Genomic DNA, 25860 nt, shown 5'->3' with positions numbered 1-25860 from the left:
AGGACGGAGGCCTGATTTCAAGCATGTTGATGCTCATGGTCCTGGGGCCCGGAGCTGCCGTTGCGCAAGGATATCTCGTCAATATGTAGTTATCAGTAACCTCTTGGCCCCCTCTCAGTTATTTACGTCTCTCCTGTTTTCCAAGTCTCGCCCAGCTCGGGGGACTATGATGCACGTCGGCCTCAAGGGGCCAAGACCTCAGGGGGTGACGGCCAAGACCTTAGGCTACATATTTTCTAGCCCCCTTCACTCGGACAAGTTGCATCAAAAACTCTTGGTTTCCCAATTCGTGCCCGCGGCAGCTTGCCAAGGGAAGTTATTGAAACCGCTTGCTTGTGGATTACTATTGGCAAGCTTGGCTGAGGTCAATCAGCTTACAGAGAGTACATCTCGGTCAAGAAATGGTGATAGTCCAGGTGATAGTTCAAATATTGAATTAGAACTAGCGATACAGGTTGATCTTCCCCCACAGGGGTTCCCTGTCAAATCCCCTCACTTCCACAACTTCGACACGGCAACTTCCTTATCGTCGTGCTTGTTGAGGATCTTGGCAGTGGCCAAGTCGAAGTCCTCCTGTGTGACGTGCACTCGTCGCTCACGGAGAGCGTACATACCTGCCTCCGTGCAGACACCCTTAAGCTCCGCTCCGGAGCATCCGTTCATTTTCTCGGCAATCTTGGTCAAGTTGATACCTCGGGTCAGATTCATCGAGCGGGAATGGATGCGCAGGATATCGGCACGCGCTTCGACCCTGGTAGCAAAGCAATCATGTTAGTATAATTAGGAAAACAAAACAGTGGGGGTGTAATCCGCTGGGTAAACTAACGAAGGTGGGGGGAATTCGATCTTTCGGTCAATTCGCCCGGGCCGCAGCAAGGCCGGATCCAAGATGTCCAATCGATTGGTCGCCATAATAATTTTGATGTTTTTGGTGGGCTCGAAACCGTCCAGCTGGTTCAGCAGCTCCAACATGGTTCGTTGCACTTCAGAATCACCGCCTCCAGCAGAGTCTATCCGACTGGAACCAATACTATCAATTTCGTCCATAAAGATGATGCTTGGAGCATGCTCTCGTGCCATCACAAAGAGTTCTCGCACCATGCGACTGCCCTCGCCGATATACTTCTGCACCAACTCTGAGCCGCTTACACGAATAAACCGACACGCGGTATGATGAGCCACAGCTCGAGCCAGCAACGTTTTACCAGTACCTGGGGGACCGTAGAGAAGAACACCCTTCGGTTGCGCGATACCGAGTGACTCAAACAGTTCTGGATGCTTAAGACCAAGTTCGATGACTTCCTTGATCTCTTTGATCTGCTGGTCCAAACCACCGATCATGTCGTATGTGCTGTCGGGAACCTTCTCCACCATCATGAGCGATACCAGAGGGTCGACGGAAGAGGGCAGCATCTTTTCCAGCTTGTATGAATCCGAGAGGAGGGCAACTCGCTTGCCGACGGTGAGCTTGGCCACGTCCACGCCATCTGCAATATCCACCACTGTGTATCGAGGAAGCGTTAGCAGGGCTCTCACTGGCCAGAAGGATTGACACCTTGAAAGTCCCATGTAGCTCCGTTTACGTACCGTATTTTCCTTCCGGATGTACTTTCACAAGCACCTTCTTCGTGCTCATGACTTTGACCACCTCACCCACGTACGAGCCAGGCTGTTGGAGTAAGCCGAGCTCCTCCCGCAACAGACGAACCCGAGAGTTGTAGTCATTGCGTTGTGCTTCTAATCGTCTTAGTATCGCCTGGCCTTGGATGATCTCGAGCTTCATGCCCTCAATCTTATTGCGGTAATAACTGTCCAGCGCCATGTTGGAAGAGTGACGCTATCCGGGGAGAGGATAGGTCCACAGGCTTCGTGGTGTCTCGTCGGAAGGAATCAAGAGGGCTGACTGGAATGTATTAGATGCAAATCGAATGTGCCAATGAGATGATGGCGGACAACAGGAAGAGAAGGCGTGTAGACAGGCGCCTCACATCGGAGCTGGAGCATCACCGCTGGGCAGCTTCGAAGCTGCGGGAACAAGATGACTAAGTACGACACCTTGTCGCCTTATAAAACAGGCACCAGATACAGGCCTGGGTCCACGGGTCATCTAACATGCCTTACGTCATCAGATAGAGCTGGGGGACCTCAGATCCACGCGGGCATATCCCAAGGCTGTGATTGGTTTACATCCTGGCCCAGCCTGTTGAAGATCACGGGTCGACCGTTTGCAAGCTCTCCACGCGGCGGTGGTATCACCCGCAGCCTGCAGCGTTGATTTTTCTCTCGGCTGATGCCATGCGCATGAGCGGTGTTCTTTTGCTCTGTTCCAGCTAAGCACTTGGCGCTGGCTTGTGGTTGAGCTTTGACCTTCTCTACTACTTCTTGGAGTGGGGTTGATTGATCCGCTTATTTTGTGTTTGTTTTTTCTTTACTTCCGACTTGCGCAGGTGTTGCATTCATCATGGGAAATAATAAGGGTAAACCCGAGGCTCCCGACGCCAACGAGGCTTCAAGGACAGCAAATGTGGACTCTGCTACTGGGTCATCGCTACCTGCTGGTAGATCAACGCCTTCTCTCCGGAGAACCTACGGTATGACTGAGAATGGAAAAATTTTGCCTGTGTAACAAGGGGAAGCGATACAGTTGTGCTAATATTCTGGGCAAAAGGAACTCTAGACTCCCTCCCTCCCGAATCAATGACCGAGATGCGCGTGAACGAGACTCAGGAAGATTTGACCAACCGTACCGGAACCTCCACATCTGCCGACAGACCTAAAAAGCCCGCGGTCACCCGGCGCATGTCCTCGACAAGACGGATTCCACATAAGGGCCAGCAATTCTCGGCTGACGATGGACTCAATGAAGTCGAGGAAGATGCGGCTCAATATGCACCTATCTCCCAGGCGTCTCCAAGAATTCGCCCACCAGCACGCAGCCCGAACCTTCAACGACGGCCCAGCGCGAGGCCCACTCCGGTGACACGAGCAGACTGGGAAAATGCGAGTATGGAGAACCTCGACCTACCAAACCCTGGTCTGGATGCTTCTATTCCGTCTCTCAGAGAGTCTCAAGGCGGGAGCGATCGCGGCGATGGGGATGAAGACGAAGACGACGCTCACGAAGTTGACGATGAGGATGATGACAGTGACGCAGCAAGCTTTACCCTCAAGGACCGACAACAAGCTATCAATGATACCCATCCTTTTGGACTGAGGATCTGGAAACCCGCTTTGTACAAGAAGAATCGATCTGTGGAGAAGACTGCGGAGGGTGATATTCATTCGTCGCCTGGGGCACCCGGCTCCCGCGTAAGCCCCATGATATTTCTGAGCAATGTTGTATGGTCCCTAGTCTTTGGGTGGTGGCTTGCTCTCGTCGCGTTGCTGGCTGCGGTAGCGTGTTTCTTCTTCGCCTATTCCTCCAGTGCTGTCGCCTATGGAAGAGTGTTCTCGGGGCTCTCCAGATATCTCCTCTATCCATTTGGGTCTTTTGTTCTTCTAAAAACAGATGACGCCTACGCGGAAGAGGACGAGGGAGAAGGCCGCAGCATCGGCGAATACGAACGGTGGCAGAATGGCGAGGACTTGGAGGAAGGCGTGACCCGACTGTTTTTTGGTCCCGAAAGTAATCGGTCTCTTATAGGCCGTCGCAGAAACACTGTGGACTCGGCTGGTGAGCAGGATAGTCTGCTCGGTCGGCCGCAACGAGGCCGGCGGGATGACTCGCAACAGGGCCCCCCGAAGCGTCGCCTATTTGGCCGTGGAGAGTGGACTTTGGGTCGGGTGGTCTTCTTCATCTTCTTCTATTTCCTCGTGGGGCCCTTGATGCTTCTTGTTTCCCTGGTATGTTGGCTGTTAGTATTTTGGATCCCCATGGGCCGTGTCACATTAATCCTGGCGAGCCATCTGCGACGCCATCCTCTCGCCCTCTCGTTTCACTCTGATACTTCTTATGCTCGACTCAGCACTGGATTCTCCTCTCCATCCATTCTTCTCTGCACTTACCGAGCAGCAGGTTCCAGATACTGGAAGTACACGATTGACGGTACTAACATCTTCTTCATTAACCTCCTGAGCGTGGTCGTCTTTGTGATCGCCGACTTCCATATTCTGGACCGACTTTTGGGGGTGCAATCCTGGGTAACACACCCAGGCCTTATTTTCACCTTGTCCTTGTTTTCGATCATCCCGTTGGCCTATTTCATTGGACAGGCTGTGGCTTCGATTTCAGCCCAGTCTTCGATGGGGCTAGGTGCCGCCATCAATGCGTTTTTCTCAACGATCGTGGAAGTTTATCTTTACTGCGTGGCCTTGACCGAGGGCAAAGCTCAACTGGTTGAGGGCAGTCTTATTGGTAGCATCTTTGCCGGTATTTTGTTTCTGCCGGGCCTGTCCATGTGCTTCGGTGCTATCAAACGCAAAACCCAGCGGTTCAATGTGAAATCTGCTGGGGTGACCTCGACGATGCTGCTTTTCGCTGTTATCGCGGCTTTTGGGCCTACGCTCTTCTATCAAGTGTTTGGCAGTGTAAGCACTGATCGCAACTTCCAAGTCATCTGATTCTAACGTTTTCTAGCACGAGATCAATTGCCATGCCTGTAACGGAGTATTTGATATCGGAGAAGACAGAGACTGCCGCCAGTGCTTTTTCACTCAATCTGCCGCTATTCAGGATACCTTTTTCCAAAAGGCTGTCCAGCCTTACGCCTGGATTGCAGCGGTGTCTCTTTTTCTGTCTTACGTCATCGGTCTTTGGTTCACTCTCAGAACCCACGCTGCTTTGATCTGGGCAGAACATGATGAGAAAAAACCTATCCAAGATTCAATCCACAGCGCCGTATTGCCTGAAGCATCAGGGGCCATCCGGGACGCTCACAGTTACAAAAGAGTCTATAATAAATCGCTGCAACATCTCAAGTCCGATGCCAGGCGTGCAAACAATGCAGAAAGGGCCGAGGACGAACTTCGGAGTCATACACCTCATCTAGTTCCTCCATCCACGAATTGGGATGGACGGACAAATGCAACTAGCACCCCTGGCCTCAATGAGGAACAAACCGATGGCCTCGCCCCCCATCTAGCGGCTGCAGAGGTCGCAGCGGGGACTATCCGTGACAACGCTCGAAACCGTAAACTTTCGGGGCAGCAGACTATCGGACGTCATGCGGGTCGGACTGCTGCTGCTCAGGCAGTTCAATCTGGCGAAGAGTCCGGAGATCTTGGTGTGCCCGTAGAGCCTGCTCAATCGAGCGGCGGCCACGACGCACCGAACTGGAGCAAAACTAAGAGTTCAGTTATCCTCCTCGGAGCAACTATCCTCTATGCAATCATTGCGGAGATTCTGGTTGACACTGTCGATGTGGTGCTGGAGAGTGTAGATGTTGACGAGAAGTTCCTCGGTATCACACTCTTCGCTCTGGTTCCCAACACGACTGAATTCTTGGTAAGCTAGAGCCTATTCTTTGCTTGACTCTATGTTCTGTTGTATTAACTGCGCTACAGAATGCCATTTCATTCGCTATGAACGGCAATATTGCACTGTCTATGGAAGTCGGCTCTGCTTACGCCCTGCAGGTCTGCATGTTGCAGGTACCTGCCCTGGTTCTCTTTAGCGCTTATTACTCGAGCTCCGTAGACCCAACCGAACTTGCATCGCACTCATTCAAGTGAGTAGTTTCCTTGCCACTGTTTGCTTCGCTATTGTCACTGCTGTGCCTTCCTTTGCTAACCTAAAATTACCACACTTATAGCCTCATCTTTCCACAGTGGGACATGATCACTGTAATTCTCTGCATCTTCTTACTGTCGAATGTCCACGGAGAAGGCAAGAGCAATTACTTCAAGGGCTCAGTTCTTGTCCTCACATATCTCTTCGTTGTCATTGGATTTTACCTGTCTGGCTACAGCAACATGAACTCCATGGGTGTAAATCGATTTGACACGCTGGCCCTTGATGCCAATCGCTCCCAAAAGTTTTACACTATTGGTCGCGCCGGCTCCGGGGCCGCTTACTAGGCTGCACATATCTGACATGCGATGAATGATAGTCGCCTGGCAATTTTGAAGACAGTCTTGCTGAAAATTTCTGCGTGATATCTATCCGGTTTCTCGCAAGTATAATCATTCTAGCGGGCGTGTTTTCTTTCTTGTACCTGTCATTCGTTGGATTCGAGCTTTCTGCCTGGCAGGACTGGCGTACATATGGCTTCGTGGACATCAATAGCTTGCATAGTAATGAAACCTAGCACTAGTATCCATTTGCAACCCAATTACATTGCAAGGTCTTGTCCGTCAGACTCTTTATCTAATCCTATGGGATGGAATAGCATACCGTAGAAATGAGGGCCTTTTCCGAGGGCCAAATTAAGCCCAATTATTAACAACCTCGTCAATTGACTTGCGATACTTCTGCTGTGTGTTGCACTGTTCCAAGAAGATCCTGTACTTGGCCTCCAGCAAAGACTTCTGCCTGGCATCTTGTGTTGGCATCACACTTCTACCAGGCTTACTCATACGGTTCATGATATCCCATAGTTTTTCGCCTCTGCCATCCTCAGTGGCACTGGCGGCTTTCGCTCCCATCATTGCAGATCCATGACAGACAGCAGAATCGACATACTTGGGGATAACAACGGGCCTATTGCATGCCGACGCAATGAGGGCCACGAGGATCTCGTTTTTGCACTGCGAGCCAGACATGAAAATGGATTTGAGGCGGTGTCCCGCCTGGCTCATCGTCTCAACGATATGTTTCGTTTGCAAGGCAATAAACTCGAGGGTCGCATAGTAATATATGGCGAGGCTGTCGACAGAGTTGTCACTTGTCAATCCAATCACCGACCCGGCCATCGAGGGGTCAGCAACAGGGGATCTGTTTCCATACAGATCGCCGTAGAAGGAGAAGTGACGGGCAAGATAAGAGATGAAGGGCGCATTTTGACCTCTCATCATATCCTTCAGATGACCATCCAAGTAATCGTATATACTTTCCCCTGGGCCCATGGAATATTTTGCCTGTCCATAAGCTGGATGATTTTCGACGACATGCCTTAACAATTCACCCGTGGCTGTCTGGCCTCCCTCTGTGATGCAGTAGCCAGGAAGAACGACGTCATGGAATGGACCCCAGATACGATCAACAAATATTTGATCTGGAGACAGGGCCAAATGACATGTTGATGTTCCGGCAACGGCTGCGAGTCGTGTTAAGGCTTGAGCCTCGTCATTTCCTGGGACATCAGGGATCATATGGCCAGGTCCCAGGTCGACTTTGGCTCCCACAGTACCAATCCAACCAGCATAGGCATCAATAACGCCGCTGCCGATCGGAATCCCTGGTGGCAGACCGAGATCCGATGCAGCCTTCTCACAAAGATGACCCGCCAACTCGCCTGCACTTCGATATTCGCCGCTCTGATAGGGAAAGATCAGCAAACTCCGTCATGCAGCATATGGAGAAGAGAATAAAGGACCTTATTCACGCCACCGATCCGCTTATATCCATCCTGGGCTAAATCTCCCAGGCCAATGGCCCTCAGAAAGTTCTCCTTCCAGCCCTTGACACTTCCGTCAATTCCAACCGGCATGGAACCGCTTTTTCGATCAGCGATTTGAAAGCTTTTATCTTCTGTGCCAGCTGCGATGTGAACAAGGGCGTCAGCCAGGTCATAAAAGCTACATTTATCAAACATCTCCTGAGGCATGTGGTTCTTGAGCCAAAGAACCTTACAAATCTCCATTTCAGGAGACATCTTGCTTCCTACATATCGGAGCAAGTCAGGATCAGCAGTGTTGTTAATCTGCATGGTTTCTTCGATTGGACGCTGGTCCAACCATAAGATGACGTTTTGCTCGGACTTGAAGTCTGGGTATGTCACAGAAACTGGCTCGTCAGTTTCATAATGAAAGACTGCGAGGGAGCAGGTCGCATCGAACCCGATTCCACGAATCGAGCCCGGGTCCGTATTGTTTTCTTTCAAGGCATCTTTGACTGAAATACAAACACTTTGCCAGATATTTGTTGTAGATTGTTCCTAGATCCTGTTAGCATGGGAGGTTGACTGGCGCAGATCATTCTGGGTTGGGTACATGGAATCCATGCTCAGGATCTTGTCGATCGATATTTTCTGAGCCCTCCCCGACAATGTCCCCCGCTGAGTTGATGATGCAGGCACGTGCACTGCCTGTGCCGACATCAATGCCAATGTAATGATCCATTCCGGCACCTTCGCAATTCCAAGCAAGATCTGGAGGGTCTGTGTATTCGTGAGGAAAGGCGGCACCGCGGGTGTGTGTAACTCCAGACGTAGAAGCACCACACGGTTTTGGATGCTAAACAGCGCTCAGAGGTAATGACAAACTTGAAAGAGGGCGCAAATGTGATAGGGGTGGGGGACTTGGGGCAAGGGAAGTAATTTCGGAATGAAACCAACATATATTGGGTTGGCGATAGCCCAACCGTGGAGGTATTTCTAGGAACAATAATTGAGACTCGAGGGAAATCAAACATGTCAACCCCGTCAAGAAGGATGCGTTTCTTTTCCTCCCATGTGCCAACAGAGTCGAATACACGGTAATTACTCCCAGCTGGCAATATCACCGGCTGGTCTCACCGCATTGCTATAAATTACTTATAATTACAATACCAGTGGCACCCCCATCTCACCATGGAGCTTCAAGTTCTCTGCTTTCCGCTTCAACCACAATGCACCTGCGGTCTCTCCTCGGGGCCCTCGCCCTCCCAATCGTTGCCCTCGCAGATATCACGACAGATATATTCTACTGGCCAGTACATGATGCGCAACCGACCGTCCTTGCGCGTGTCTCCTACGACCCGGCGACATTGAAGTCCGACTTGCTATCCTACCACCCTCCCTCCACCACCGACTCCGATGACCTTCTTCGAATTGGTCTCTACACTTCTACATCCGAAAATCCTAAGCTATGGTCTGGAAGCCTTGTGTCGCGGTCCGCCTTGTCTAGTGATGCCCATCAACCTCAGCTTCGTCTCCATCTTGGTCCAACTCACGAGGTCTTCCACGTCTCGCTGGGTGCCACCCCAGCAACCTCTTCTGCATCACCTGAACACACGGACCTGAAAGTGCAACTCATATCGAGTGCGCCTGGCCCGCAGCCTCACCTGAACCGACCGGTGGTCATTGGCCCCGATGGACAAAATCCGGAAGAGGTGCCGGAGAAGACCTTGCTCCAAAAGTAAGTTATATGTCTCGGTTCCGACAATTTGCTTCCTTTCTCTAATAGTTGAATAGGTATTGGTGGGTGCTTCTAATTGTTATGTTCTTGACCATGTCCGGGGGCGGGGAAGGACAATGAGCGCATGATATAGTCTTAATAACATCCCAACTTTACATATGGAACTACAATTACTCGTCTGGGATGCATCCATAATATGCTGCTTTTGTGGAGTTCTACAGACACGCGCCGACTAGGATGATCATCAAGATTCCTCGATGCCCTCATGCAATTGGTAGCAAGTTCGTAGAATCGTTCATGGAAAGAAGCGCAAAAGAAAGGGCAAAGCAGCCAACGCTCAATACGACTTCGACAACAGTACCTCGTAAATTCGAAGAAATCCCATCCTTCCCAGTCGTCAGATCCGACGCGGATTTCTCTCGCGCAACAATCTCGGCTCAGCTGGGCACCGTGGCGGAGAATGGCTATCAGCCCATTTCTTGCGTCAGGAGTTCGTCTTCTCGGGGAATCACCACTCGGGCCCCCTTTCCATTTGGCTCAAGATGCAAGATAATAAGTCCCTTGTCTGTAATAGCAATGAGTTCATTTTCGTCGTCGGTGAACTGAAGCTGGCAGCAGACAGCATCAAGCTGGATGACAACGGGTCGAAGTATGAGATGGCCTTCTTCTGATCGGCATGAATTTCGATAGAAGATATCATAATCGTAGTCAAGGAGGTATGTGATCAAACATTGGGGATTGATAGGCCATACGGTGACAGTCTTCCAGCTGGCCATCGCCAGTCGAGTTCCGAGGACCGAGGCTGCGATGAGCGACCCTTGGGAAGTAATTGATTCTTCATATCCTCCTAGCTGGGCCATGATCGACCATTCGTCGAACCGTCGTCCTCGCTCGATGTTCATGACGTGAGTACATCGCTGGGCTCTCGGAAAGGATTCGGACATCAGAATACATGCTACAGTCCAATGCTCAACTCTATGGGTTGCAATCCCAACGGCAAGATATCTCCAGTGGCAAGGAACTCCGGCAGCTATGTCCCCTTCGACATGAGCACCGAAGAATGGTATGCCGATGGAGAACTGGAGGGAGAGCGAAGTTGAGAACTGGACATTGCACTTGTTGTGGATGGCCCTATGAGCGTGAATCGGGTCTAAGTTGGAAACCCTATGAAACGAGCCGAAGAGAGTTTGTGCCCGATAGTAATGGAGTAGTTGTTTGCCTCGGTCATTGAAAGCCAACCTCACACTGGGGCCCTTCAACTGGGGCCCGTCGCTGTTGGGCATGCTGCGGCGGATGTCAGACAGGAGATGCGACGAATAAGCGCAATCTATTAGAATATTGTCCACCCGGTCAGTCTTCGGTTCAAGTCGCTGGGTTTGGGGGGGGCAAACTGATAATTTGAGGATGAGGTTGGCCTTCAATCTCTTCAGCCAGTGTATCACTCTCGTTCTGCTCATAGGCCTCATCCATTGAGTAAAGGAATACGCTATGGCTGTCTTCTTCGTCTTTGTGCTGCCAAGAAATGGCGAAATTGTCTCCATGCACTGCAAGGCATATCGGCTTGTATTCACTTTCCTCGGGGAGCGTGTACAGCTTTATGGTTTCTTGCTCAGCTTGAAGATCGTAGCAAGCTAAAAATATCGAGTTCTTCTGCTGCGCATCTTTCACAAATGAACCGCCCACTTGTGTCGGATCGGGTGCTAGGCGATGTAGAACGTAAAGCCCGCGGTGGTCCCACACTGTTTGCAGAATGTCGACCTTGCCGAACTTCTCTGCGGGTGACTCTAGTCGGCGTCGCAGGGTGAGCTTACCATCTTGTACGTCCATGAGGTAGACCGTCGAGTCATTTTTGAACACGAGAAATACCCGTCGGGTCTTCGCAACATCTGTCAGGGACGACGCATGGGCGTCGATCACCCGACCCCCAAACTTGTAGAGCTTGCTGTTAGAGACAAACTCCGCTCCATAAAGCTCACGTCGAGCGACCCTGAGCAGTTGACGGAAGAGCTGTTTGTTCGTGAGGCCATTAACCTCATCAAGGAATCCCGGTGATTCTTGAAGGTGGTGGAGAATGAGGGCGCAGCTGGAACAAGCGTTCCCCAGTAAAACCCGGCACGAAAAGGCCGCCTGGAGAAAAGAGGGCAGGTCACATTTCTGCAGTATCAATTGAATCAACTCAGGGGGCAACGAGGTAAGAGAAATTCTCGCCATTTTGGGTGGGAAGGGGTGAGTGGGTTGTAAAGGCGAAGTACTTCAAGCGATGTTGATTTTATAGTCCGGGTGAGTTTGGTAGTTCGGCGCACGAGCCGCTTGTTGCCTTGAGGTCTCTCCACTTGGCCCAGGCAGCTCCGGATCTTCAAGTTCGCTCATTCTCCACCTTGAAGGAGCTCTGGGCTCTGAAAGAGGCTTGGGAAATATTTGGCCCTGTCTAGGGCCTCTACTGGCTCTTAAAGAGTCGCTTATTTGTGAGTAGGCTCGATTTGGCACCCATAGATTTGATTCTACTTTCTATGGCTTCAAATCACAAAACAAGAAAGCGTTGACAAGGAAACACGAGCGGTTTATCATGCAGGAACTCAACCCAGACCTCCAACCCCCTAGAGTATGCAAGTTTCAAATGACAAGTCAGAAAAGAAAATGGGTATCTCCAATCATCACCGTTGGTCGTGTTCATCGTCCATCCGCGAGACCAGCCATTCAAGGATACTTTCATAGCAGAGGACAAACTGGTTAAGATTTTGCACCATGCTCGGGCGCTGAGTCCGAAAGTCTTCCACGGTCTTAGTGATCAAGTCAATATTGGGATCGTCGACCCATTCCGGAGAGCTAGTAGTTTGTGCGTCCGGAGCCCGTTGTCGTTTCAGCATGTCCAGTACACTGTCCACTGTGCAGAAAGTCCCTGTCCTCCCGCAACCCGCACTGCAGTGGACTAAGATTGGTCGCTGACCGCTTGGGTTCGCTTCGTGACTACTGAACTCTGTCTTGCTGGTGGCACGCACCGCTTTGTTACATTGCTCAATGAGACTGAGTAAATGAGCAGGCTGCGAGGTGGTTCCAAAATCAGGCCAGTAAGGGTACTGGAGCTGTGTGATATCTCGAAGCGGTTGGAATGGTAGAGCGGTATGGTAGAGGCTGAAATGCCGCACAATGATAACGGGGTTTTCATTGTTGTCATCTGTTCGCTGTGTTCTTTGGTCTGGGGCGGAAGACTTCTGGGACTCGGAATGGACTGGATGGGGTTCAACATTGATGTGTCGCTCTTGGTAGGCTTTGACCTTGAATGGCCCGTAATCCCCAGACTGCCAGAAGGGATGGCATTTCACTTGGCCTCGTTCCACTTCAGCGGTCAAAGAAACGAGGACACGGACGTCTTGTTCCCAAATCAACCGCCAAAAGTCCTAGATAATGTCATATCTCGGTTAGGCTCCATCCAACATCTTTGATTAATGGGGTGTCACTTACGTTGAACGTATCGGGGACTGGGGCTTGTGTTGCAATGTAACGACGGTTGCTATACTCAGCTTTAATATGATTGGCATTCACATAATCACAACCCCCCCAGCGGTACTTCTTCAAGTCGGACTCGAGAGTGATCAAATGGATATATGTCGTTGTATCGGTTTTTTGTGCCCTTTTCGATACCGGCGACTCTGTACTTCTTGGAAGCTCCTCCCGCCGAGGCCGAAGATCCGTCATAAGATAAAGCCTGCTTCATCCGCTCAAGCTCTTTCTTTTCCAGATCGAGGAACTTGTCTGATACCACATGGCCTTGATCTTTAGCATCTGAAGCATTTCGTAGCCAGGGAGGAAGCCGCCTCCGCTTTGATTCTGTCAAGTTGTCCGGTAATTTCAAGGCGATTTGCCCGACGCCACCCACTAGATCCATGTTTTGACGAATGTTACTGAAGAACGGATTTGCAGCCGATGAGGAGTCGGGTAAAGCACACCCCCCAACAACAGGGGCTATCGACCCCAGGTTAATGCTCATTGGGTGCCGTTTCTTCGGAGACTGGCTGGCTGTTTCCATTTGGGGTCTGTGGAGCAAGAAGGGGAAGCGGGAAGAGAATGTTTTGTAACCACCCCATAAGATTAAGCCTTCACCTTTCCAGCCTTCTGCCTGGAATTTATTGATAACGTTCAAGAGAGGAGCCGAATCCTTCGACTCAGTTGTGGCAGCGTCATAAACGATGATGGTATGACACTCCTTCCATTTGGCGAATTTCTCCTTGTCAAGGTCGCTTGTGAATGTACCTTCGAGTTTTTGTGTATCGAATGAACGGCGTTTGAGCAAAGTAGTTGGTATGCATAGATTCAATGAGCCACGTATATTGGATTGAGAGTAGTGGGCAAATGGTCGAACATCCAGTAAGAGTACGCCTTTGGCAGGAGGTTTGACAATATCCGCGCAGCGCTCAGGTGAAACCCACTGGGACGATCCAGGCGCCAGTTCTGATGGAATGGTAGGTTAGGTATGGTTCAAGTTGCTGTATAGGGAGGAGAGAAAACCAGGGGGTTTGTTCACAGAAGACTTACCTATCGAGGGCGTTGTCGAGTTCTTGTGGTCTGCCGGCTTGTTCCCGCCAAAGTGCAATTGAGCCCACTGGGTTGACTCGCCATTCTTCGTATCCGAGCTGCCATCTTGAGAGGGATCACGCTTAACAGCGGATTCCCGACGATCTTTGTCGGTATCAGATTCAGATCTCAACAGGTTGACGAGCCCCTCGGAGACGGACTCTTGGGAATATAATTGTAACTTGGGGCTTGGCAGAGTAGACTGGGCTCGAGAATACTGGCCCCAGTTCTTTTGTGCATGAGGTCCTGGAGTGGAAGTTGGGGGATTGCTCGTGTTCTCTACGGTGATGCCAAAGTAGTTTGAGCTAGGTCGTTCTGATATGGAGCCGCTCTGCATGCCGGTGTTCGATGGCGAAACGGGACGAAATGATTGCTGCCCTTTGCCCTCGCGAGGGCTTCCTTGTGCCTGTGGTGCCCAAGGCGAGGAAGGGGATCGCCCAGGACCCGTCATGGCCACTGGTCTAACGCCCAGTACTTTGAAGCCCAGGTGTATTCAAGTGACAATAGCAGGTCATACCATCCGTCACTTTTCCTAGAATCGTAGTTGGAGCACGGGTTGCAATTCAATATGGGCGAGCCCTGGAGATACTATTCGTATGGCGAGGGTTTTGAAGAGAAAGTGAGCATAAGAAATGGTGACTGACGTAAGATGGGCTAGAAGGCGTTCGAGGGGGAAGAGGACGAAAAGGGTCCAGCCAGAATGACCAGGGCAATTCAGGCCAATGGAAGCGAGGAGCAGAACCTGATATCCAGCGCCGATGTCATTCCATGATTATTAAGGCACCGGGAGAGGTGGCAGTGGCTTCGAAGGGAAAAAGAACTATGACGTTATTGTGTGGGGATCACGGGCCCAGCCCTCGGCTCGGGGAAAAAGTCCATTTAAATATGAAAAAAACAACATGCGATTGGTCTCAAACCATTCATATTGAACCGAATTATACGCGGGTTTGGGTCCTGGTGTTCAACGCGCATGCCTCATGCCCATGTATCCTTGTCCTAGAAGCTCTAGAGTGGTCTTCGTGGGATAAGTATATCATGGGACCAGTTCCTCCAGAACAAAACGCCAAAACTCAAAAAACAACGTTGGGGTGGGAATCTACCGATGTAATGTCTCCACTAATGGCGTGGGATCGCTTTCTAGAGTGGGTATAGATACAGACAGTCTCTATGACCAAGGGTGAGGTATGAACGTAGAAGATTACTTGGAAATGTCGGGTTTCAGGGTTAGCCACATTGGATATAGGGTCTGAGCAGTTTGCAGGTATTTGGAAGCCAGAGCCAAACTGAAATAACAGATTGACACCAACCCCGGCTTGCTCAACTTTGGAATGGCTGGGAAGGCGGAAGGGGTGGCGGTTCCGGGAGTAGCCTTGCTGGAAGGAGGCTGACTATGGCCTTGATGCAGCATATCCGTCCATCCGTCTCACCTCACCTCACCTCATACATTATCCACTCTATTGTCCCGAAAAGCCACAATGATGAGGCGGGTGGGTCTCTGGGTGGCGAAAGCAATCGAATAGCCAGGCTGATACAGTAGATACACCGCACCAGGTTTTATGGCTCATGTAGTGAAGGCTAAGTGAAGGCTAAGCAAATGATCACCCTCCCTTCCGGGGATATTAAAAAGCCAAAAGCCGCATGCAGCATCTCAGGTCTGGGGTGAAGTTCCTCGATGGGATCGCACGGATGTGTCGCATTTCTTAAAGCCTTCCATCTGGTTCACCTTCAAATCTCTTCACTCGCTTTTGTTCCCAGTCGTCTAGGTCTTTCGCCATAAGTCTCTGAAAAGGAATTAGTCAGTTTTGGATGGAACCACACGGATAGGTCTGGAACTGTACATAGTATTCCTCTCGCTCATCGCCAATGACCCGTCGACGCGGGTTCCGCTTGATGCCCTCTTCGCCATCCGGGCCTTTCAGGCCAAGATTGAAGGCCTCTTCTTTGCTGACTTGTTGAACTTTTCTGTCATATCGCTCATACCGCAGGGCCGTTGCAGGTGTCAAAGCAAAAGACGCTGCGACAATGACAGTCATGAAGGGTAGGCCAAAAAGTAGAAATGGATGGCGAACTAAGCGCGCTCGATAGAATGCGCCAAGCCTCTCACTGAGTGATGAGGATGCAGTGGTTGCCCGTCGGAAGGTTTTGGATTGGAACGTTGGCATGTCGGCTGGAAAGCGAAATCGTATGACAGGGTCCAAAGGGAATAGATCGAGTACTGTATGGAATAAATCACGAGATTGAGCTACAGGAGCATCACGGATAAACAATTATCCGGGCCGCCGCGTTTGGGCTTCTTATTTTGTATTTTGGAGCTCGCAGCGCGGGTTCACGAATTTCCCTTTTATCGCGTTGTAGTCATTGGAGCGACCAAGGGCTGACTGAACATTCACTACTGACAAGGTTCTCTACATCGGTGGACCTTACTCGCCATTGGCCTGAGGCATTGTTCATAAGTGTGCCATCCTTCATCGCAGATTCCTTTCATCTACAAAGCTCTACGCGCCGCAGTCCCCCTCAATCCCAACATAGGAATTCTGTCACTACTCTTATCTGGACTTGCAACGTTTCGCCTTGCCCCCCATGAACTCCAACTCGGGATCCCTTTTCGGAGGAGGTGGTCTAGGGACCACAACAAAGGCTCCATCTTCCAGCCTTTTTGCCTCCACCAATACACCAAGCGCCTTCGGTGCCACTACCGCGGGAACCCAGCCAGCACAGACTTCATCTCTGTTTGGCCAGTCGCAAGCTCAACCTCACCCTCAAGCCCAATCCGGAACCCAGCCGAAAAACAATGAGCAAGAGCAACTTTCAGCTCAGTCAACCAAGCCTGCATTCTTCAATAGCCTACTGGAACGAGGTAAAAAGCGCCCATTGTCGGGTACCGGGCAGAATGGGAACTTTGATGACGTCCCCAGCCTCCAATTAGGCCTTGACGACATCAGAAGAAAAGCGAGAGAACTAGGCCCTGGGGGCAGTAAAGATTCACAACAGCACAGCACAGCGACTAAGGCGTAAGTGATATCTGTTATGCTTATTGCTTCCCAGTATCGCACTTTGTGATGGGCTAATAACTTGTTTAACCTTCAGCCATTACCTCCTAGCATCCTCTGGCGTTTCTCCTGGGCGAGCCCTGCGAGATCTCCGCTCATTGGACCCGCAGGCATCCTTTGCCCCAACCAGAGAAACTGACAACTTCGATCCCGATAACCAAAAGTTTTTGAGAAGCATTCAGCAACGTGGCCGACAGGTGATGATCGCCGAAAGTCTATCACGAGCTCAAAAAGACTTTGACACATTCTTGGAAGAGAAAGTGGACATGGACTGGGAGGACCAACGTCAGAAAATCTTTCATCATTTTGGATTGTCGCAGAAGGACAGTGTGAATGATGGAAGCTTGAGGTCGACCACGAGAGGCGGTGCTTTCGGTCGCTCAGCAAGACAGTCCAAGGCTGGGGCTGGTACGACCAATGCGGCCTCGCGACGAAGCGTTTTTGGACGTTCAGCTCTTGACAAATCAGTTATCGGAACTCCCGGTACAGGACTAGCTAGCGCCCAGCTCTTTGAAGACCCTGCTGAAAGAGGCGATGGACCATCTGCGTCTTCGCCTGATCTCCGATTCCTACGCGAAAAGATGGGTCACTATGCTGAGAGAGTCCAGCAACTGAACATCAGTCGACTCCAAAAACAGACATATCCTATACTCCATCAATTCTCAGAGGTTGAGAAGCACATCAGTGGCGATGCAAGTGTTCCCTTCCACGCTAACCTGCTTTTCGGGTTGCGCACTTTTTCTTTGCCAAAAATTCAACTAACAGGCTTCTTCTAACAGGCACCTCGACAGTTATCGGAGGCTTACCATGCCTTGATAAAGATAGTGGGCGAAGTGCCAGGTATCACGAGTATTTCGGATCCTGGCACGGTGAAGGCACGCCAATATGCCAAGGATTACTTGGAAGAGTCCAATACCTCCCTTAGTACTATCAACCTGAAGAAGAAAATTCTTGAAGGCTCGCGAGGATTCCTCGAACAGACGTTTTACAACGAATTGGAACATGTCATTGCGAAAAACCCTCGAGAGGCTCAGCTGGGCGGTATCCCAACTGTGATCAACAAGATACGTGCATATGTTCGTCTCCGTGCGGCACGAAAAGATCTCGTTCCCGATGGTATTGATTTGCAGGAGGTTGACAACGAAAACTGCTGGGTGCTCATATTCTACCTCCTTCGATGTGGGTTTGTCACAGAGGCTGCAGAATATGTCAGCCAGAATCCTGGATTCAGATCAATGGATCACAAATTCGTGACCTACATGACAACATATGCCCAAAACAGGCGTCTCCCGCGTGATCTGCAACAAAAAATCAATGGCGAATATCAGCAACGGTCACGGAATGCTCCTGATAACACGGTTGACCCCTATCGGATGGCTTGCTACAAAATTATCGGTCGTTGTGATCTCTCACGCCGTCGGCTGGAAGGTGTCAATCAGACCGTTGAGGATTGGATGTGGTTACAGTTTAGTCTTGCTCGCGAGGACGACCGCGCCGAAGAAATAGCAGGCGACGTCTTCGGGTTGGAAGATATTCAGACCGATATCACCGAAATCGGACAACGAGTGTTCGCCAAGGGCCAGGATGCTCCTGGTGGCTATGGAACCTTCTTCCTTCTCCAGGTCCTGGGAGGCATGTTCGAGCAAGCTGTGGCGTATCTCGGGACTTATGCGCCTGTCACTGCGGTACACTTCGCCATTGCGCTATCATATTATGGTCTTTTGCGTGTCTCGGACTTCTACACTTCCGGGAAGAAATCTGTAGGTGTCAATCTTGGAATCGCAGGTTCCTACCCGATTCATCCTCTTGAGTTGCTAACATTCTAAAATTCCAGTATCTTTCACCGTGAAACAATATCCCCAGATCAATTTTGGATACCTCATCACGCAGTACACCCGTGAATTCCGCACTGGCTCCGTCGAAGCTGCTATCGATTACTTCACTCTTATTTGCCTCAATGCAGACCTACCAGGCTCTCTAGGTAAATCCCAATCATCGGTCTGCCACGAGGCTCTTCGTGAGTTCATTCTGGAGACACGGGATTTTGCCAAATTGCTGGGCGATATCCGTGGCGATGGCGCCCGAGTTAAAGGAATAATCGAAGAGCGACTTGATTTGATCAACTTGGCCGATCAAGATGACTTCCTCAAGAATATCACGGTGCAGGCTGCCAGTGTAGCGGAAGATAAGGGCCTGATTATCGACGCTGTTCTCCTGTATCATCTGGCAGAGAATTACGACCGCGTTATCGACATCATTAACCGTGCGCTATCGGATGCAATCGCAGTTGAGCTGGGTGGAATTATGCCGAGGCTACAACCTCTTCGCCCCAGAGTGGAGCAAGGCCCAGGCCAGGCGGAGACAGCGACCAAGGGAACCAGCTTGAGCCTGACTGCCGTGGATGACCCTGTTATTCTGGGTAAGAATATGATCATGATCTACAATGAGAAGCCAATGTACTACGAGAAGATTCGTGCTTCCAACCGTGATGCCTGCATTCTTCTTCTTCGCATGGTAGAGGCAAAGATGGAAGTCGAAGCCGGTAAATGGGCGCCTGCACTGGATGTAAGTCCCTGCTTTCCTTTCTCTTTCTTTTTTCTTTTTATCTTCAACGATGAATCTATTTGGAACGGTGACTGACTCATGACCTCTTGTTACTAGGCCATTGATCAACTTGGCGTCCTTCCCTTGCAGGCTCAGGGCTCAATGCCACATATCCGCAATGCAGCCCAAGCTTTTTCCTCCTTCCCAGATATCATCTCCCGCAACATCGGTCATGTCATAATGTGGTGTATTGCGTGCATTGGCCATGAGCGCCGACGCCAAACTTCGGGTCCATACGAGACCGACATGCACCAGGGTTTTGCAGCGAGGCTTTTGGGTATGGCGAAGGATCTGATGGTCTTTTCGGGAATGGTGAAGTACAAGCTGCCACCTAAGGTCTATGAGGCTCTTGCTCGAGCCGGGGCCGACATTGGAGCGTACTAGATGTGGGCATCGAGCCGATGGAGATGTAGTGTGCTTACGTAGCTATCTTCTAATCGATTCTTTTTTCTCAATAAATCCGGGGTGATCAACTTAGAACGTTACGCTAGAAATTCCAGAAAAGAGCAAACCACGCCAATTGTATCAATGTATTTGAAATCTTGTGCTCAATAGACTATTCTAGAGTATTATAAATAAAGTCCATAGGAAGCTTGGAAGTGTGTATGCGGAGAGCATCCTCATGTTTTAGCTCCGGTGCCAAGCCGCGGGATTTTCTTCTTTATAGCCTCGCCCGGGAAGCTCGACCATTTTCTGACGGGCGATCCACAATGGCTCAAATGTCCGCAGCTACCCTGTCATATCCTTTTGACGGCTGTCTGTGATCCACAAACATGGAACATGCCTTCAACACCTTCAACGCAGACCCGGCACGGGCATCTGAACATGGCTTGGGTTCCCCGCGCAGAGAACACGGTCAAAGCCAAGTGCCAGGACAATCAGCTCTCCAGAATAGGGAGGATTCCACACCGGGTCCGCCTCAAGCACCCGTGAACTTGTCAGATGCATTAGAACGACAAGCGCGACAAGGAGACATGACAGGAATGACCCCTTCGGGCAATTTTCATAAGACTGATGGGACTGAAGGGACAGACACACAGCCGGCTCATAGTCTTCTCGACAACCCACCTAATGTGTCCAGGATTCGAAAGCTCCTATTTGACTGCAAGGACCCCTTCGAAATCAGTCACGAGGAATTCGAGACGTACTGGCCGTTTATCGATAATGTATGGATTAAGCAAAGGTCACATACAAATAAAGAAGGTCATTGTACGACCGATTACTACATGTGTCGACTACGACGTCCAACTCATCGCCCTTCGGAGAGCCGGCCATTGCCCGAGGGGAAGCGAACACGGAAGAAACGCTCTCGAGAAGGCGGAGCCTGCAATGTTCAGATCAAGGTCGCACGATCTGAAGGTGCATATTCTACAGTCACCATCTCAAAGACCCGTGGGAGCAGCAGCAGTCATACTCATGATCTCGACTATAGTGACAATCTCAAAAGGAACTCAGCGCTTATGGAGTTCATCTGGAAAGAGGCTATCAAAGGCTATCTACCGTCATCTATATTTGCCAAATTTCAGGAGGAACCGGCAAAGCTCCAAGAAGCTGGCGGGCGATTCATGACCATTACTGACGTACGCAACGTTTCAGCGAAGTGGCGTATACAGAATCCCGAGGTGACGCTTCGTGCGCATGAAGGATATGTACTTCGGAAGGGAACAGGCATTCTTAAACCCTCCAGAGCCAATAGAAGCCAGGGGAATTCTCAGCCCCTGACGCAGTCTTCGTCCACGCCGGCACTACCGCCGGATATCCTGTCGTTCCCTCAGTTCTCGCTAGACTTCCTGGAGCCCTATCTTCCCCAGCGCCCTGAGCAATCCAAATCATTTACAGGGCGGCCCTCGAAGGGAAGAACATTCCCTCATATCACGCTTTCTTATGCATCATCCATGGACTCCAAGGTCTCTCTGCGGGCGGGAATGCAGACAGTCCTTTCCGGGCCTGAAGCAAAGCTCATGACCCACTATCTCCGCTCTCGCCATGACGCAATTCTCATAGGAGTTGGAACTGTTCTTGCTGACAATCCTGGACTGAATTGCCGCTTGGAGGGGGCAGGTGGGTTCGGGGGCTTGGGAAGGATGTGGCAACCTCGGCCAGTGGTAATCGATCCTACTGGAAGGTGGCCTATCGAGCCGGATTGCCGTATGCTTCGAACCGCCGTGGAAGGCAAAGGTAAAGCCCCGTGGATTGTGGTGTCACCCGGGGCAGAGATTGACCCTCAGAGATTATTGATGCTCAAAGGTTACGGCGGGGATTATTTGCGTATTGTGGAACATAATCATCAATGGCGGTTGCGCTGGGAAGTCATTCTCCGCGCTCTCGCTTCTGAAGGCATCAAAAGTGTCATGATCGAAGGCGGTGGAACCGTTCTGAGCGAGCTTCTTAACCCAGAATACTCCAATTTTATCGACTCGATCATTGTCACCGTGGCGCCGACATACCTCGGCCGCGGCGGAGTTAGTGTGAGTCCAGACTCCAAACTCGACCCTGAAGGCAACCCTAATGCAGCCTTGAACCCCCGCGATGTCAAATGGACTCCTCTCGGACAAAATGTTATTATGTGTGGGAAAATACGTCCCCAGCACCTGCCAGCGGAGATTCCGCCGGCGCCAGAATACGCAGCGTAGGTGTTTCTGACCAGCAAAGCGTGAAAGGGTAGATTCGGGGCGGGGGAGGGCGAATTCAACGAGTAAGGGCGATTCAAGCATTTCTGAGGCTTTATTCTGATCAGCGTAATATGTCCTAATCAAGGTTAATAAATAAATGAGACATACATTTGACGAGTGAATGAATAGAAAGGACGCGGAATGAACTTGAAGATTGTACGAAAAGATGGAAACTGAAATGAAACTATAATGATGTAGCGTCAGACAATGCATTAGCCGAGTGGCTGTATACTTTGATGCAGTACGTACATGATTAACGGTCCAATTGTTAATCCTACATATGCACGAGTAGGGCAGGGCGAGTGAGACCAGGAGACATTAGGTTTGCTTTGGTTGGTTTTCGGGGGCTGCGGAGAATGCGGCATTATTTACGTGCGGCGCGCCTTGGCCTTTTTTTTTTTACCTCGTCGCGTTCCTCCGTGCTTCGCTTTCCTCGCGGCCCCCCGGTTCCCCTACATCAATTTCCTCACATTCCACACACAAAATGCGTCCGAAGAAAGCCACTCCAGCTTCTGCTCCCAAAAAATCCGCCAGGGGAGCTGCAAGCAAGGCTGCCGCCAAACCTGCCCCTAAAGCCGCATCCGAGTCTGCATCCAAGACGGCGTCCAAACAAGCATCGGCTAGCCGTGGACGCCCCAAGAAAATGACTACGGACGACACCAAGGCTTCCACCAAGAAGGATTCCGTGGAAACCTTGAAGAAAACCAAATCCACCACCCCAAGCACTGCCTCGAAGAAGCGCAAGGCTGACGAGGCCGAGGACAAGCCTCGCGAGCAGAAGAAACCCCGAGTCATTGCTCAACCCCGGGCACCTAAGGCTAAAGCTGCCAAGCCGAAGGTTGCGATCAATGAGGCCCCGAAGACTCGATTGAATGTGTATGTCTGCGGTGAAGGAAGTTCCGGGGAACTTGGTCTCGGTACAGCGAAGAATGTTATCGATGTCAAGCGGCCACGTCTTAATCCACTCCTAGCAGCTGACAAGGTTGGAGTTGTCCAAGTGGCCGTTGGAGGCATGCACTGTGTGGCTCTCACCCACGACAATCAAATTCTTACCTGGGGTGTCAATGACCAGGGTGCCCTCGGGAGAGACACTGCATGGGATGGTGGCTACAAGGATATTGATGACAACAAGAGCGACTCAGACTCCGATGATGAAGACAGTGGTCTCAACCCGCACGAAGCGACGCCTACTGCTATCCCGGCATCATCCTTCCCAGAAGGGACCGTGTTCGTTCAAGTAGCTGCAGGAGATAGCTCTAGTTTCGCTGTCACAGATGATGGGCAGGTCTATGGCTGGGGAACCTTCCGCGTAGGTCTATCCTGAAACATTTACAACACTTTACTGACAATACTCATCATTTTGAATAGAGCAACGACGGAATTCTCGGCTTTGACTCCATTCATCGAGTTCAAACCACCCCTCTCTTAATTCCCGACCTAAAGAAGATCAAAAGCATCACATGCGGTGCCAATCATGTGCTTGCACTGAATGAGAAGGGAAGCGTTTTTTCCTGGGGATCTGGCCAACAGAACCAGCTCGGCCGCCGAATTGTTGAGCGTAACAAACTACACGGCTTACAGCCCCGCGAATTTGGACTGCCAAAGAACATCATCCACGTTGGTAGCGGCTCATACCACTCATTCGCTATTCACGAGTCCGGTAAAGTCTACGCCTGGGGCCTCAACAGCTTCGGTGCAACCGGCCTGCGCGAAGGTGCTGGTGATGATGCAGCTATCGTTGTGCACCCGGTTCTTGTGAAGTCTCTAACCGGCCGCGGTATCATCCAGATCGCCGGCGGCTCCCATCACTCCATTGCTCGGACTGTTGATGGTCAATGCTTGGTCTGGGGTCGCCTGGATGGATTCCAGAGTGGCTTGAAAGTTGATACCTTGGCTGACGACGCGATCATCAAAGATGAGCATGGACGGCCGCGAATTCTCATTGAGCCCACCCCAGTCCCAGGCATCAGTGCGCAATTCGTCGCCGCTAATTCTGACCACTCTCTCGTGATCGATGCAAATGGGCGTGCTTGGTCTTGGGGCTTCTCTGCGACATACCAGACAGGTCAGGGGACTCAGGACGATATCGAAGTGGCAACAATGATTGATAACACCGCTACGCGTAACAAGAAGCTCAACTGGGCCGGCGCTGGCGGTCAATTCTCTGTTTTCACTGACCCCGCCGACATTTAAGCTGATCGTTCTCCAAAACATTCTTCTGAATAACGGCTCGCCTTATTAGTAGCATCTATTCATCTCAAGTTTTTGTTACATCTTTTGGTGGATAGTTATTCTTGTGACATTAGCTCTCTTTACCAGTTACTGTTATGTCTATCATGGCAATAATACTTAACCAAGTTTCAGTCTCTCCACCTGAGAACACAATGCATTTGATTATTCTACAATCTCTTTCAATCCTTCCTTCCTTTGGTCAGCGTTGAAGAAAGAGGTTCTCCTGTAGCCTACCCTAGTCAAGCTCCCGAGGCTATCATCGGCCGCTTAGCTTTGACCGGTTACCTGAATGTTGGATAAGGATGCGAATGACTTGGGCGATCAATTCTCCCCTGTAGCTCTATATACGCGAGAATATACCATTCAAGCGCATCGAAGACAATAGACTAGCTCATCAAGTTCCCATTTTACAGCACCATTAATTTTATTTCATCAATCATTCAATGTAAGACAGACAAGCGAGACATTATGCTACATCCCAAGATCATTCATAACTTCATACTCAGCATCAAATTCATCAGGAAAGGTACTCGACCCTTTTGGCCTAGGATCGCCGGGCCCGATGCCATCTTGCTCTTGCTCTCGAAGGAGATCTTCCAAATCATCACCATCGGCTTCCGGGTGGTTTGTTCCCGCTTGCATCGCTGCCTCTGGGTCGGAGACAAAAAGATCTGGATCAGCTTCGCCTGTTCTTTCAGAGGCTGCTTTCAGTTCTGAAGAATCCGCTATTCCACGGTCTATACCGTTGTCATCGTCGGCTGATCGAGTTGGAAGTTCATACTCCATGGGGTCTTCTCGTAGGGGTTCGGAATCCTCAAAGATCTTGCGTTTCTCCTCGTCAATCCATTCCCGTCTCATTGTTTGGATACGCTTCGTGTGTCCCAGCTTTTCGACCATTGCTAGCCCATCCGCAAACTTTGCACGGGGAAATAAGTCATCAAGCCATAATTGGTAGAAGTTCAACAAGCGCGCAGCATCTGAAAACTTGATATCAGGAGTAACATCGTCAGTCCCATCTTGACTTCAAAAGGTACAGGGTCGACCGCTAACCTCATGGCCTTTGCCCTTGAATCGGAGCTTTTGTTTTGCTGTCTGTCGGAGTTTAGGAATGCCTGACTGGGATAGTAGTCTTCATAAATTAGAGAACGCAAGGCTTTTCTTGAGGCAGTGTTACATTCAGGAACACTTACCGTCCCTCATCGAGCTTTGCTACTGGCTGACGCTTTTTCGTCACCTTGACTTCCTCATCAAGGCCAAGCGAATTGAGATCTCCCGTAGGCTTAGAAGCATCGGTAGGAGCGGTATCGTTCTCTTCCAGGATGTCGTCAAGCCCTAGATCATAGTCAAAGAGGTCGTGAGCCCCAGAAGGAGAGCCCATGTGTTCCGCTGAAGTATCCATGGCCCAAGTGGCTTCAGTAGCAAAGGGTGAAGCGCGCCGTCGAGACGATTTCAACCAGTGAACACGCGTAGGACGCGCCAAGTCATCTGCGCCCTGATTGGTGGGCACCGGCTCAATT

The 25860-nt window shown here is 50.6% G+C and overlaps 11 protein-coding genes across 11 annotated transcripts; 5 read left to right on the top strand and 6 right to left on the bottom strand.

Annotated features, from left to right (window-relative positions):
* Positions 1–492: 492 nt before the first annotated feature.
* On the bottom strand, positions 493–1822 carry N7468_006380 (proteasome regulatory particle base subunit RPT6; the record flags this gene model as incomplete). Its single annotated transcript, XM_058475676.1, has 3 exons — positions 493–751; positions 827–1502; positions 1588–1822. 3 exons carry the CDS (start codon positions 1820–1822, stop codon positions 493–495), a joined length of 1170 nt encoding a protein of 389 aa, XP_058328566.1.
* An 875-nt stretch (positions 1823–2697) lies between these two features.
* On the top strand, positions 2698–6015 carry N7468_006379 (calcium/hydrogen antiporter; the record flags this gene model as incomplete). The annotated part of the gene is made up of 4 exons (XM_058475675.1): positions 2698–4527; positions 4577–5443; positions 5503–5666; positions 5751–6015. 4 exons carry the CDS (start codon positions 2698–2700, stop codon positions 6013–6015), a joined length of 3126 nt encoding a protein of 1041 aa, XP_058328565.1.
* Positions 6016–6363: 348 nt separating this feature from the next.
* N7468_006378 (FGGY-family carbohydrate kinase) lies at positions 6364–8217 on the bottom strand (the record flags this gene model as incomplete). The annotated part of the gene is made up of 3 exons (XM_058475674.1): positions 6364–7413; positions 7473–8033; positions 8089–8217. 3 exons carry the CDS (start codon positions 8215–8217, stop codon positions 6364–6366), a joined length of 1740 nt encoding a protein of 579 aa, XP_058328564.1.
* Positions 8218–8704: 487 nt separating this feature from the next.
* Positions 8705–9333, top strand: N7468_006377 (uncharacterized protein; the record flags this gene model as incomplete). Its single annotated transcript, XM_058475673.1, has 2 exons — positions 8705–9213; positions 9270–9333. The coding sequence occupies 2 exons, from the start codon at positions 8705–8707 to the stop codon at positions 9331–9333; spliced, it is 573 nt and encodes a 190-aa protein (XP_058328563.1).
* Positions 9334–9680: 347 nt separating this feature from the next.
* N7468_006376 (F-box domain protein) lies at positions 9681–11424 on the bottom strand (the record flags this gene model as incomplete). The annotated part of the gene is made up of 2 exons (XM_058475672.1): positions 9681–10540; positions 10605–11424. The coding sequence occupies 2 exons, from the start codon at positions 11422–11424 to the stop codon at positions 9681–9683; spliced, it is 1680 nt and encodes a 559-aa protein (XP_058328562.1).
* Positions 11425–11867: 443 nt separating this feature from the next.
* Positions 11868–14122, bottom strand: ptpA (uncharacterized protein; the record flags this gene model as incomplete). Its single annotated transcript, XM_058475671.1, has 4 exons — positions 11868–12611; positions 12676–12724; positions 12768–13662; positions 13747–14122. 4 exons carry the CDS (start codon positions 14120–14122, stop codon positions 11868–11870), a joined length of 2064 nt encoding a protein of 687 aa, XP_058328561.1.
* A 1363-nt stretch (positions 14123–15485) lies between these two features.
* On the bottom strand, positions 15486–15947 carry N7468_006374 (cytochrome c oxidase assembly protein COX16; the record flags this gene model as incomplete). The annotated part of the gene is made up of 2 exons (XM_058475670.1): positions 15486–15566; positions 15624–15947. 2 exons carry the CDS (start codon positions 15945–15947, stop codon positions 15486–15488), a joined length of 405 nt encoding a protein of 134 aa, XP_058328560.1.
* A 418-nt stretch (positions 15948–16365) lies between these two features.
* On the top strand, positions 16366–19823 carry nic96 (linker nucleoporin NIC96; the record flags this gene model as incomplete). The annotated part of the gene is made up of 5 exons (XM_058475669.1): positions 16366–16796; positions 16873–17533; positions 17615–18620; positions 18670–19400; positions 19497–19823. The coding sequence occupies 5 exons, from the start codon at positions 16366–16368 to the stop codon at positions 19821–19823; spliced, it is 3156 nt and encodes a 1051-aa protein (XP_058328559.1).
* A 389-nt stretch (positions 19824–20212) lies between these two features.
* On the top strand, positions 20213–22072 carry N7468_006372 (RibD family protein; the record flags this gene model as incomplete). The annotated part of the gene is made up of 1 exon (XM_058475668.1): positions 20213–22072. The coding sequence occupies one exon, from the start codon at positions 20213–20215 to the stop codon at positions 22070–22072; it is 1860 nt and encodes a 619-aa protein (XP_058328558.1).
* A 523-nt stretch (positions 22073–22595) lies between these two features.
* Positions 22596–24304, top strand: N7468_006371 (RCC1 domain-containing protein; the record flags this gene model as incomplete). Its single annotated transcript, XM_058475667.1, has 2 exons — positions 22596–23420; positions 23480–24304. The coding sequence occupies 2 exons, from the start codon at positions 22596–22598 to the stop codon at positions 24302–24304; spliced, it is 1650 nt and encodes a 549-aa protein (XP_058328557.1).
* Positions 24305–24814: 510 nt separating this feature from the next.
* Positions 24815–25742, bottom strand: N7468_006370 (Chromosome segregation in meiosis protein 3; the record flags this gene model as incomplete). The annotated part of the gene is made up of 3 exons (XM_058475666.1): positions 24815–25327; positions 25394–25472; positions 25534–25742. The coding sequence occupies 3 exons, from the start codon at positions 25740–25742 to the stop codon at positions 24815–24817; spliced, it is 801 nt and encodes a 266-aa protein (XP_058328556.1).
* Between the last annotated feature and the right edge of the window lie 118 nt (positions 25743–25860).

This window comes from Penicillium chermesinum (assembly GCF_028974085.1).
Source record: "Penicillium chermesinum strain IBT 19713 chromosome Unknown utg000005l:1.0-4115287.0:1.0-4118363.0, whole genome shotgun sequence".
In the NCBI taxonomy this organism is placed as follows: Eukaryota; Fungi; Ascomycota; class Eurotiomycetes; order Eurotiales; family Aspergillaceae; genus Penicillium; species Penicillium chermesinum.
This window is presented reverse-complemented; position numbering and strand designations above follow the sequence as displayed.